The sequence below is a fragment of the Pan troglodytes genome, chromosome 4, assembly GCF_028858775.2.
Source record: "Pan troglodytes isolate AG18354 chromosome 4, NHGRI_mPanTro3-v2.0_pri, whole genome shotgun sequence".
Classification (NCBI taxonomy): domain Eukaryota; kingdom Metazoa; phylum Chordata; class Mammalia; order Primates; family Hominidae; genus Pan; species Pan troglodytes.
The window spans coordinates 48,836,869-48,849,191 of record NC_072402.2 but is presented as its reverse complement, the minus strand read 5'-3'; the positions used below and the strand labels follow the sequence as shown (position 1 = coordinate 48,849,191).

The window sequence follows — 12,323 nt, the reverse complement described above, 5'->3', positions numbered from 1 at the left end:
GTGGGTAACAGAGAGTAATCTTTGTGAAAGTAGTGACCTAGTTAATACTTACTTCCTGTCATCTTAGATGTTCTCTTCATAAAGGTAAAAGGGATTAACTTGTTTTATTTGTCTAACTGACTTTTAAAAAGGGTATTCAGAATAGGTTTTAAAAAGACCAGGTACTGTCTGGGTGCAGTGGCTGTAATCCCAGCACTTTGGGAGGCTGAGGCAGGTGGATCACTTGAGGCCAGGAGTTCAAGACCAGCTTGGTCAACATGATGAAACCCCATCTCTACTAAAAATACAAAAATTAGGCTGGGCACAGTGACTAACACCTATAGTCCCAGCACTTTGGGAGGCCAAGGAGGGCAGATCACCTGAGGTCAGGAGTTTGAGACCAGCTTGGCCAACGTGGCAAAACCCCATCTCTACTAAAAATACAAAAATTAGCTGGGTGTGGTGGCAGGCACTTGTAGTCCCAGCTACTCTAGAGGCTGAGGCAGGAGAATCATTTGAACCCAGGAGGTGGACGTTATAGTGAGCCAGTATCTTGCCACCGCACCCCAGCCTGGGCAACAGAGCGAGACTCCGTCTCAAAACAACAGAACAAAATTAACCAGCGTGGTGTTGCATACCTGTAATACCAGCTACTCAGGAGGCAGAGGCAGGAGAATTGCTTGAACCTGGGAGGCAGAGGTTGCAGTGAGCTGAGATCATGCCACTGCACTCCAGCCTGGATGACAGAGCAAGACTCTGTCTCAAAAAAAAGAAAAAAAAAAAAAAAAGACCAGGTACTATTAGTCTTCTGAGCAAAAGAAAAGGGGGAAAGGACACGTACTCCCAAAATGAAGTCTGATAGCTTTTGGAGAATGAAGTCTAATAGCTTTTGGAAAGACCACACAGATACGACACTGTACAAGAATAGTCTAATTGATAGTATAATTTATGCATTTTCCCAGGCTAACTAAAAGCATTCTGTTTCAAAAAGGCCTGTCTAGTTTATAAAAGAAGCTTATTTAATTGTGATTACTGATTCTTTCCTCCTCAAATAAAAGGAAAAACCTTATCGTCAGAAATTCAGTTTTTTATTCCGATTTTAATGAAAAGGCTGCCTAGTGAGTCAAACTGTATCTTTTATTTCAAATGTGTGTTTCAGCATTGTTTAGTGTTTAATAATCCCATCTTTGAAAAAGAAAAGGAGAACCTCATTAAAATAAATTGGACATTCAGCTGTCGGTGTGACATGCATTCTTCATTCTTACCTCGAGATTTTTCAATAAAAGAAACTTCGGAGCTCACACAGAATGTTAGTGGGGTTATTGTTTGTTTAGCTTTAGTTTTTCCATTTTAGCAAAATAACCTACTTTCTAAAAGGTAAATTAATGTTTAAAAGCATCTCTGGTAACAGATATGGCTTAATGACTGGAAGAGGCCATGCCAGTGTAGTTGCTAGAGAATTTTCCTATGTTGCCAACGCGTGTTTCTGGCTCCTAGGGAAGGAAAATACAATCATGCGGCCTGCTTCGGTCTCCAGCCTGGCTGCCTTCTGCCTGATGGAAGCCGGATGATGGCAGTGGCTGCCCTCGTGGTGAACTTCTCACAGCCAGTGGCAGGTCGTCCCTCTCTCCTGAGACACGACGAGGTGAGGACTTACTTCCATGAGTTTGGTCACGTGATGCATCAGATTTGTGCACAGGTGAGTTTATTTTTCCCCCAGTAAACCTGCCAATTAGTTTTTTTAGAAAACTTTTTGACTGCTGTCAGGTTTCTGCTCCTAACAGGTTTTTTCAGAAGCTGAATGTGTTCAAGAGTTTTATAGGCCTTCTGCAAAACCAAAATTTTCCTTATCCTGTCTTCTTTCACAACATATTTTTACTTGGAGGTTCATCTACCAGTGAAAGAGGTTTGTTGAATAACAGCCTATGGAAAAAGAATAAGACTATCGTAAGGAAAGTTACAAATACTTTGCTTTTTCCTTTTAATCCTTTTCTATAGGAATTTGATATAAATTTCTCAGAAAAACTGTGCTGTAATCTGTCTCTTCTGCTTATCAATGCTTTGTTTACTTTAGTGGTTTTTCAATCCTCTTAGACCCTTTACTCATTTTTAAATAATAATTTTGTAACATTTCCCTTTACTAACTTCAAATTAAAATCATAGATAATATAGTCTAACCATGCAAAGAATTTGCCAGAGTGGAGGTGTATGTGTGCAGTAGATTAAAACCGATTTTTTTATTTCTGAAAATAAAAAGTACATTTATTCTCAACTTTGTAATACAATCCATTTAATTAGGCCCAGACTATTCTAGCATGAACCATATGAACTTGCTAACATTTAACCATTATTAACATATGAAAATGTCTAGTTCAGCAATTCACCATAATAGTTGAAATATACTGTTATTGGCTGGGCATGGTGGCTCATGCCTGTAATCCCAGCACTTTGGGAGGCCAAGGTGGAAGGATCGCTTGAGTCTAGGAGTTTGAGAACAGCCTGGGCAACGTGGTAAAACAAACAAAAATTATCCAGGCATGGTGGTATGTGCCTGTGGTCCCAGCTACTCGGGAGGCTGAGGTGGGAGGATCACTTAAGTTCAGGAGGTTGAGGTTGTAGTGAGCCATGATTGTGCCACTGTACTCCAGCCTGGGTGACAGAGCAGACCTTGACTTAAAAAAAAAAAAGAAAACCACCCAAAAAACTGATAGTAACAGAAATGAAGGTACAGTTTTCCAAATTTGAAATCTCTGTATGTCTCTAAAGGTAGACTTAAAAAACAACAACAACAAAAACAAAAACATTTTTATTAGGATACTTTTAGATTCATAGAAAACTTGCAAAGATGCTATAAGGATTGCCTGTATACCCCTCAGCCTCTCACCCCTACTTCTAACATCTTCCATTCCGATAGCACATTTGTCGTAGCTAAGAAGCCAGCATTGATACAGTACTCCAGACTGAACACCAGAGTTTATTTGGATTTTACTAGTTTTCCTTAATGGTCTTTATACAGAGAATCTTTTTAAATCCATACGGTGTCCTCACTGAATATAAATAGAAGAAATTTTTGTATTTTTCAAGTGATAATGCTTGGATATGACTATGCAGTAAGACATAATCAAGTATGCTGGAGGTTTGCACTGTATGGAAGTAACCCTGAATGGAGCAGCAGCAAGTGCAAACTGATGGAAGTGGTTTATGCTGTCAGCTCACGTCCTAGAACAGTGCTGACAATGGTGGCATGAGGTTCCAAAATGATGAACACCTCCTGGGAAACTTCAAAAGAAAGTAATCTCACTTCACCTTACACAGTAGATCCTAGTACTTGTAGTTTTAGAAATTAAAATGGTGTAAAAAATGCTTCGCAAGGCTAGGCATGGCAGCTCACACCCACAACCCCAGCACTTTGGGAGGCCAAGGCCAGCAGATGGCCTGAGCTCAGGAGTTCAAGACCAGCAACATTGTGAAACCCAGTCTCTACAAAAGATACAAAAATTAGCCAGGTATGATGGCACACACCTGTAGTCCCAGCTACTCGGAAGGCTGAGGCAGGAGGATTGCCTGAGCCCAGGAGGTCGAGGCTGCGGTGAGCTGTGATCGCACCACTGCTCTCCAGCCTAGGTGAAAAAGTGAGACCCGGTCTCAAAAGAAAAAAAAAATGCTTTGCAAAAATACGTACAGTGGGGTTAGTTTCTCGGTTTAGTTACTGCTAGTTTTTTTGATTTATGTGAATAGTCCAGCAGGGGGTATGAATGACAAGCAGGATATGGAACAGTCTTTTTGTTGTCCCGACATGTGCAGAATCAGTCCTGTGCATCCAGCATCCCTGTATCCCAGAGTAGCCCTAATCATTGTAATAACCCAAAATGTACCCATTCATTTCCAAAATACTTCTGTCACCTTTGTTTAAAAACTGTTTGGTTCTTTCAGCATTTTATCTTTAACCTGGTGCTTCCATCTTTTGTTTTAAAAAACAGAGGGGAATAGTATATGAGTATGTCCAGAGAAATGTCCTGATATGGCCATTTTTAATCTCTCTTTAATCCAAGGAAAATAAATCTTTCAGAATAATCTAACCTTTCTTTCTTAGGTGTTTTTAAAATTTATTATCATAGCACTGACTGGACATGGTGGTTCATGCCTGTAATCCCAGCACTTTGGGAGGCTGAGGCAGGAAGATTGCTTGACCCTAGAGGTTCAAGACCAGGCTGGGCAACATGGTGAAAACCCATCTCTACCAAAAATACAAAAAATTAGCTGGGTGTGGTAGTGTGGCTAGGCTTTGCAAGGCTAGGCATGGCAGCTCACACGCATAACCCCAGCACTTTGGGAGGCCTACTTGGGAGGCTGAAGGGGGAGGATGGTTTGAGCCTGGAAGGTGGAAGTTGCAGTGAGCTGAGAGTGTGCCATTGCACTCCAGCCTGGGCAATAGGGCCAGAGCCTGTCTCAAAAAATAAATAAGATAGGCCAGGCATGGTGGCTCACACCTGTAATCCAAGCACTCTGGGAGGCCCAGGCAAGTGGGTCACCTGAGGGCAGGAGTTCGAGACTAGCCTGGCCAACATGGCAAAACCCCGTCTCAACTAAAAATACAAAAATTAGCCGGGCGTAGTGGCACATGCCTGTAATTCCAGCTACTCAGGAGGCTGAGGCAGGAGAATCGCTTGAACCCAGGAGGCAGAAACTGCAGTGAACCAAGATCGTGCCACTGCACTCCAGCCAGGGTGACAGAGTGAGACTCTGTCTCAAAATAAATAAATAAATAAAGTCTATTATCATAGCACTAGGATTCCTGAAATATTTATCGTGTGGACCTTCTATCAATGTCCACACTGTGGTTGACATTTCCTTTAATTAGGATAACTCCAGTTTACATTTAAAAAAATTTTTTGTAATTTAGAAGTCAAAAATATTTTTCTTAATTTTAGACTTATGGTATATTACTTATATTATCCAAAATCCAGTTATATATTTGTACATAGATTAATAATGACCTGCTTTTAAAATAGTGGATGCTCACATTTTTGGATCTGAGGACCCTATGAAAATCTGATTTATGCTGTGGGTACCTCTTGTAGAAAAATACACCTACAAATATGCATGAAATTCCAAAAGGCTCACAGACCCCTCGAAGCCCTCACCATAATGAATCTCAAGTTAAGAACTCCTGAGTTACAGCAGTTTCCTTCTTATTTGGTGATTTCACAAGGAAGCATTTTGGTCTTTTAATCACATTTATTAAGATAATAGTGATCTTCAAATAGGGTTTTCAGTGCTCTTGATGCATGTTCGTTTTTCAGGCACAGTCCTCTTATCAACTTATTATCATATGCTTACCATGTATTCCATCAGTTCTCCACAACTCATTCCATTGTTCCCATTATTTCTTACATTAATTGTGATCTTTTGAGATAGTCACTTTAGTACTAGAAAGATCTTTTCTTGGTACTCTGACATTTTAGAGCTGTCTGACTCGTGACTGAACTATTAATATATATATTGCATTCACCAGCTTAGTGTTTCTCTCTTGAAACAGTAGACATATTCAGTTCTTAAAGTTTTGCCTAACCTCATCCATGAGCACAAATGTGTCATACTGATGAATAATGTGTTGGTACCATTCTTTACTTGGTCATATCTTCATGAGATTATCTTTGAAAAATCTCTTCTTGTCTATCAATCCTTTCAGATAGCCTGTAATATTTTAAGAACTTTTAAGGTCATCATGAGTGATCACTACTTTTGTTTTTCATAGGCACCGATCCATATATTTGCAAATTTATAATTTGAAAGCCTTTTATACTGACCTAAAATGGATGATAGTGAAAATCTGTGTTCACTAATGCTTCCAGCTTACCTAAGAAACATATAGTGAATTAAAAATTTGCCATATGTATTCAGTACATTGGTTTTAAGAAATGGCAGCTCAGTGTTTGAGCTCTCCACTGTGGCAGTTGGCAGGTTTCATGACTAGAAGGGCTCGTTTGAGCTTGTCATCGTAATATTTAAACATGTTGGCAAGAACATCCCGTTTTCAAACATGTAGATGCACTAGTTCAATATGTCTACTATCTCTTCATTCAGGACGTGAGTTTCACTCGTATTACGTTTACAGGGTAGGTAGGTAATTTTGAAGATAGCAATCAAGAGGTGATATCTGTAGTATCTGTTCCTGTTGCATGGCTTTATTGTGGTTTGAGCTGTCAGTAATCACTAGCCTTTGAACTTCTGTAGAATAGTAATGCCTCTTAGCCTCCATTGTGATGTCTGTGTTGTGTTGTACATTAAGAGCGGTGATGAATTTTGAACTGTAAAGATGTCGTTATTCTAAGGAAACATATAAGAATTACGCTAAAGCCTTCTTAATTAAATGTGAAAGGGATGGGCAGAAGAACTTCAAATTGTGTGACTTGAAATCATTAATTTGGTTGAAAACTAATAAATAAAGCAGCTTGTCTGCTCTAAATATTTGGATTAGATTCTGCTGTAGATAAATGTACCCTGTATTAGTCAGGAAGGCACCCTGGTGTTACGACAAGAGCACTGGATCAAACATCATTTGTGTATCTGTGGACCTGGCTGTATGACTTGGGGAAAGTTATTTAAACTCTTTGAACCATCTCATTTTTCTTATTCAGAAAATGGGGACAACAGCAATTCTATGTACTTCCCTGGACGATTGGGAGAATTAAACCAAGCAGTATGTGAAAAGGCATTTGGAAAAGCATAAGGAGCCATATGTACGTGAAGTATTCTTGAAACTATGCTTATGTATAATTCAACTCTTTTTAGAACAATATACAACTCAAAACTAGAAAGGGGGTAAAAAAGACCATCTGCCCTGAGACAATTTACTGCCACTTGAGGTTCAACAGAATTCACAAATGCTTACCTTCAGTGGGTTTTGAGTGAAGATCTGTGGAAGGTGATTGGAAACCCTCACGTTTGTATTTGGTTCTGTTTTGTTTTCATGATTGCTGCCTACTTAGAATTTGATACCTGAAACAATAACAGAAAGAGCAGCTTGGAGTATTGGGAGTGATGGAGGATTAGCTGAAGAGCAATGTGGGTATGTTTATCTCCAGTATTAACCCCCAGGAAGCGAAAGACAAGCGAAAGACAAGGTTAGACCAGCCAAGACCACACCTAGTCAGGCAGAATATGCAGGCTCAGAAGAAGATAGGCAGCTGAGACTTACTGAACATGTACCAGGTGCCAGGAAATATACACACTGCTTTACATTCATTCATTTTTATCTTCACAGTACGCTCTGAAGTAGATGGGTACTGTTATTGTCCCCATTTTCCAAATGAAAAATCTGAGACATAGAAGGACCTGCCCAGGGTCCAATAGTCATGACCTAACTGCTCTACTTTATTGCGTATTTGCGCTCCCATTCCATGCACTGGAGACAGTACTATTATTCATGGTCTGAATTTGGTCTTCCAAATGTGTTGGATGGGCTTCCTTCTCCTAAGTTTATTAAATGACACTCTAATAATGTAGAATGAATGCAAATGTGGAATGAATGCATTTATTTATTTCTAGGTTTCCCTCTGTGTGAGTTGACTGTTGAGGTTTCAGTCCTAAAATGCAGTGAACTCCCTATCATCAACTTTGTGGCCTCTGCTGTCACCCTGTCTCCCTAGCCCCAACTCCTGCACGCTGTTTTAGTTTGTGACTTTAACATCAGATGTAATTTCTTTCAAGATCTTCTTTTTGTTATTTTATTTGTTTGCTTATACATATACAAACAATACATACATGTGTAAATAAAATAAATGAAGTCATAAACCAAAATATGAATGTATTAATGCATAATGTTTATTTGGGAATGTGCTTATTTCTTTCATTTGCTTAGTGCATTTTCTACATGTATTATTTTTTAAAAATCAAAATATTTTTTAAAGAGAGGGATGTTTAGCTTTTTGTTTGTTTGTTTTTGGAGACAGGGTCTCACTCTGTCACTCAGGCTGGAGTGCAGTGGCACAATCATGGCTCACTGTAGCCTCCACCTCTCCAGGCTCAGTTGATCCTCCCACCTCAGCTTCCTAAGTAGCTGGGACCACAGGCATGTACCACTACACCAGGGTAATTTTTGTATTTTTTGTAGAGATAGGGTTTCACCATGTTGCCCAGGCTGATCTTGAATTCCTGGGCTCAAGCAATCTGCCCACGTCAGCCTCCCAAAATGCTGGGATTACAGGTGTGAGCCACCATGCCCAGCCTATATAGTTATTTTAAGAAACAGAATTATTGACTATGTGTCTGACATGTCATATTACCTATGGTAGGATGGGGTTCAAAAGAAAGAAAAGTTATAGTATCTTGAATGTTTAGAATTTAGCCTGAGTACATGAAGTGCAACAAATAAAAAATTAAAAGCATAATATTAAGTAAAATAATAAAAGTAGAATTTTAAGTATTGAAAAAAAGTAGAGAGGTGAGAGGTTGAGGTCAAGAATGATAACAAGGGAAAATATCTTTGAGTTGTTTAAGTTTGAATCTTCATACAGAAATATTCTCCCCAGGGCTTCATCCATTTCACAGATATTTATTGGACATCCTCTACTTTCTGTGCTGGATTTTGGAAATACAGTGGTGAATAAAGCATACTCTCTAGCATTTGAGTTTGAATAGTACCTTTATTTGTTTTCATCTTAAAAAGAAGCAGTTTAAATAAGATGTACCTGATCAGGAAGGTACAGCTAGTTTGGGAGCAAGCCTGTGAACTTAATAAGCAGTATTCAAAACTTCTCCAAATTATGTTATTTCCTGGGTCCTTTAAAGGATGATGATGATACTGAACTGTTGAACTATAGGGCAGTTGTGAAGATAAAGAAGGATGTCAACACATTCTCTTTATTACTATTATTTCCAGTGATCACTCGGTATGTGTGAAGTTAAAACTATGGCCTTTTAATCATCTGTTTATGGCAAAGTCTAGTAGATAGTGGTCACTTAAAAAAAAAAAATACCTTGCCTTGTTATATAAACTTCTCCATCATCCCTGGATTTAGGGATAGAGTAGACAGGCCAGGATGTGGAATGACTGCTAAGAAATCAGTACTGGATCATCTCAGACAGCCAATGTCAGGTCTCCTGAGGCCTGTCCTTTTTCATGAGCACAATACACTTATTGATTTCAGCAACTGCCTTTTCTTTGAGTTGGGATTTGCTATCATGGAAATAACACTTAGTTGTAGCCATTAAAAGCAACTGTTCTCTTAATTAGAACAGTCACATGTAAGATTTAGGCCTTTAAATACAGCAGAAGCTCATAGGACTTCCGAAGCTTCAATTTATATGATTCTGTTCCTGTTCTTACTGCACTGTAGGAATTGCAAAGTTAATCTCTATAGCATCAAGTTATCTGTTGTAAAAATCTGAAACAGAGTACATTTTAGACATCCTATTGTTTGTTTAAAAGATAGTAAAGACAGCCAGGCATGGTGGCTCATGCCTATAATCCCAGCACTTTGGGAGGCAGAGGCGGGCAGATCACGAGGTCAGGAGATCGAGACCATCCTGGCTAACACGGTGAAACCCCATCTCTACTAAAAATACAAAAAATTAGCTGGACATGGTGGTGGGCGCCTGTAGTCCCAGCTACTCGGGAGGCAGGAGAATGGCGTGAACCCAGGAGGCGGAGCTTGCAGTGAGCTGAGATTCTGCCACTGCACTCTAGCTTGGATAGTGAAGAAAACTCTCTTACAAGTTTACTTACTTATTTATTTATTTATTTTGAGGCAGGGTCTCACTCTGTTGCCCAGGCTGGAGTGCAGTGGCATGATCATGGCTCACTGCAGCCTCAGCCTCCACCTTCCAGGCTCAAGCGATCCTCCCATCTCAGACTCCTGAGTAGCTGAGACTACAGGAATGCGCCACCATGCCCAGCTAATTTTTTTATAGTTTTTGTAGAGATGGGGTTTCACAATGTTGCCCAGGCTGATCTTGAACTCCTGAGCTCAAGCAATTCTCCTGTTTCTGCGTCTCAAAGTGCTGGAATTACAGGCATGAGCCACTGTGCCTGGCCAAAATCGTGTTATTTAGACAATTATCTTCCTCTCAAGAACTTCTAACCAAACAGGAATCTAAGTTTACATTGTTTTCTAGGCTTTTGTTATCTAAATATTTCCTGCAGCAAAAAAAAAAATGCCCTAAAACTCTTTGAAGTGTCAGCTACAAAAAATATTTGTTAATTGGATTATTTTGTGTGTTTTTTACTGCTTTATCTGGGAAATACATTAGCATCAATAGTTATCATGGCCCATAAGCAACTATTACCAACACCTTCAAATTGTTTGCATTGATAACTATATGAAGTACTTTTTTAGGGTTCTTTGGATTATAGTTTAAAAACTGGGGAATGGTATTTGTTGGCTGGTCAACAGTGAGTAATGGTTCGGCACCCATGCTGTTTTGTATAAGATCCATTAGGCTGCTAGATTGTGAGTCTTACCCATGGTTTCTGTGTGGACATACACAGTGGCTGACTGCATTCCTTTCTCTTGAGAATTCAGTTGTTTGCTGCAAATTGAGCTTTCAAATTTTGTAGGTTCTTTGTCCTCCTTTTTTGAAAAATATTTAAATGATGTTGCCCAAAGGGCTCACAGAGAAACAGCATGACCAACTTTCGGGAAATTAGTAAGCACTAGGGTTATTTTTAGCTTTTTCTCCTTACAAACATTTCCTTTTGTTCTTTAGAAGACATTGTTGATCTTTCATTCATTTGCTGTGCTCTCTCCCCAGCTACAAAATGGCTTTTGAATAGAATAAGCGCTCTCTTCTCTACTCTGCATGATGTTAACTATGTTCTTATTTTATTCAATTTTTACTCTAGCTCATGAATTATTCATTTGTGTATGTTTTTTTCTGGATATTGAATCCTCCCCTACACACACAAACACACATACACATATTTTTGTTGTCATTTGGGGTTGACATCCTCCCTCATATGCAACTAATGACTGAAAAATCTTCATACAAGCAGGATATACAAAGTCTGTATTTTTGTCAGTATATCATATGGTGGTGGCTAATGGTGTGATTTGGCCTTTATTTGCTGTTAGTACCTATTTAAAAACCATCACCTTGAGAAGATTGTGCAGTATTGTCACGGGATCCTTGGGGTGTCGCATCACCAGCCAGAAACCTCTGTGACCAGTGGTACCTTTGCCCAGGTTTTGCTTGGGCCCACTGGGCCCACTCAGCCTGGCAGGCTGCACTCAGCTCGCACTACTGGCCTGGATCCCATGCCTGCCAAGGGCAAGTGGAGTGGCAAGGGGTGCATGAGTGAGCAAGCATGGGGTCCAGCCACTGCACACAGCCAGGCATGCTGGCTATGGCGGTGCAAGCAGCTCCAGGTGCCAGCACAGGCGCTGGAGGCAAGGCTGCCTGCAAGGCTGCAGCCAGACCAGGCGTACCACAAGCAGCTTTCACAGCTGGCACTGGGGAACACAGTGGCACCCAGAAGCTTAGAGACGCTGGGAACCACATAGCCCCAAAGAAGGTATCACAGCCCTAGCTCAGGGAGCTCCTAGGTCTGGGTTCCCTGAAGGGCCACAGCTCTTCTCTCCTTGTTGCCCACAGCATGGCGAGCAAGGGGCATGTTTCAGCCCTGTTTGTGTTATAGCCCTTTAGGCCCCACCATTCGGCAGGTCCCGAGTTCCTGTCCCGTGCCCAGGAAGAAGGAGGTATACGAACAAGTGGAGGGTGAGCAAGGCAAAGAGGAGCTTTACTGAGCAATAGAACAGCTTAGAGGAGACGCACAATGGGTAGCTCCTCTCCACAACCAGGGCGTCCCAATGTGAGTGTTCAGCTATCAGCAGAGAGTAGACCCTGGAGTGGATAGCTCCTCTCCACAGGTAGGTCATCCTGTAGAGGGTTCAGCTCTCAGCAGAGAAGAGACCCTGGGGTGGGTAGTTCCTCTCCGCAGCTGGTTGTCCCACCATCTTTTCAACTTTCAGTATAGAGGAGACCCTGGGATATGTAGCTCCTCTTTACAGCTGATCATCCCGATGTCTGCTCAGCTGTCAGCAGAGAGGAGACCCTGGAGTGGGTAGCTCCTCTCTGCAGCTGGTTGTCCTGACATCAGCTCAAGTCTGGCTGAGTCCAGCGTTTTTATGGGCTTCAAAGGGGAGAACGTGCAGGCTGATTGGCTTATGGGTGGGCCTGGCAAAAGCACCATAAGTTCCCACTCTGGTCTGCAGGACTGGCAGCCTGGCCCCCAGGCTTCAGGCCTTCCCTGGCTTGAAGGTGGGGCTTCACCAGGGACCCACCCCTTTCTGCCCAGGAACCTGTCTGCCTGCTACCACTGTTTATGGTGCCCAGGCTGTTCA

The 12,323-nt window shown here is 41.0% G+C and overlaps 1 protein-coding gene across 1 annotated transcript in view; it reads left to right on the top strand.

The window, feature by feature from the left end:
- Positions 1–12,323, top strand: part of NLN (neurolysin) — a 100,200-nt gene that overhangs the window by 66,491 nt on the left and 21,386 nt on the right. The window contains exon 9 of the mRNA XM_001163138.8: positions 1,477–1,678. Coding sequence (XP_001163138.2) covers positions 1,477–1,678 — 202 coding nt within the window. The remainder of the gene's footprint in view (positions 1–1,476; positions 1,679–12,323) is intronic.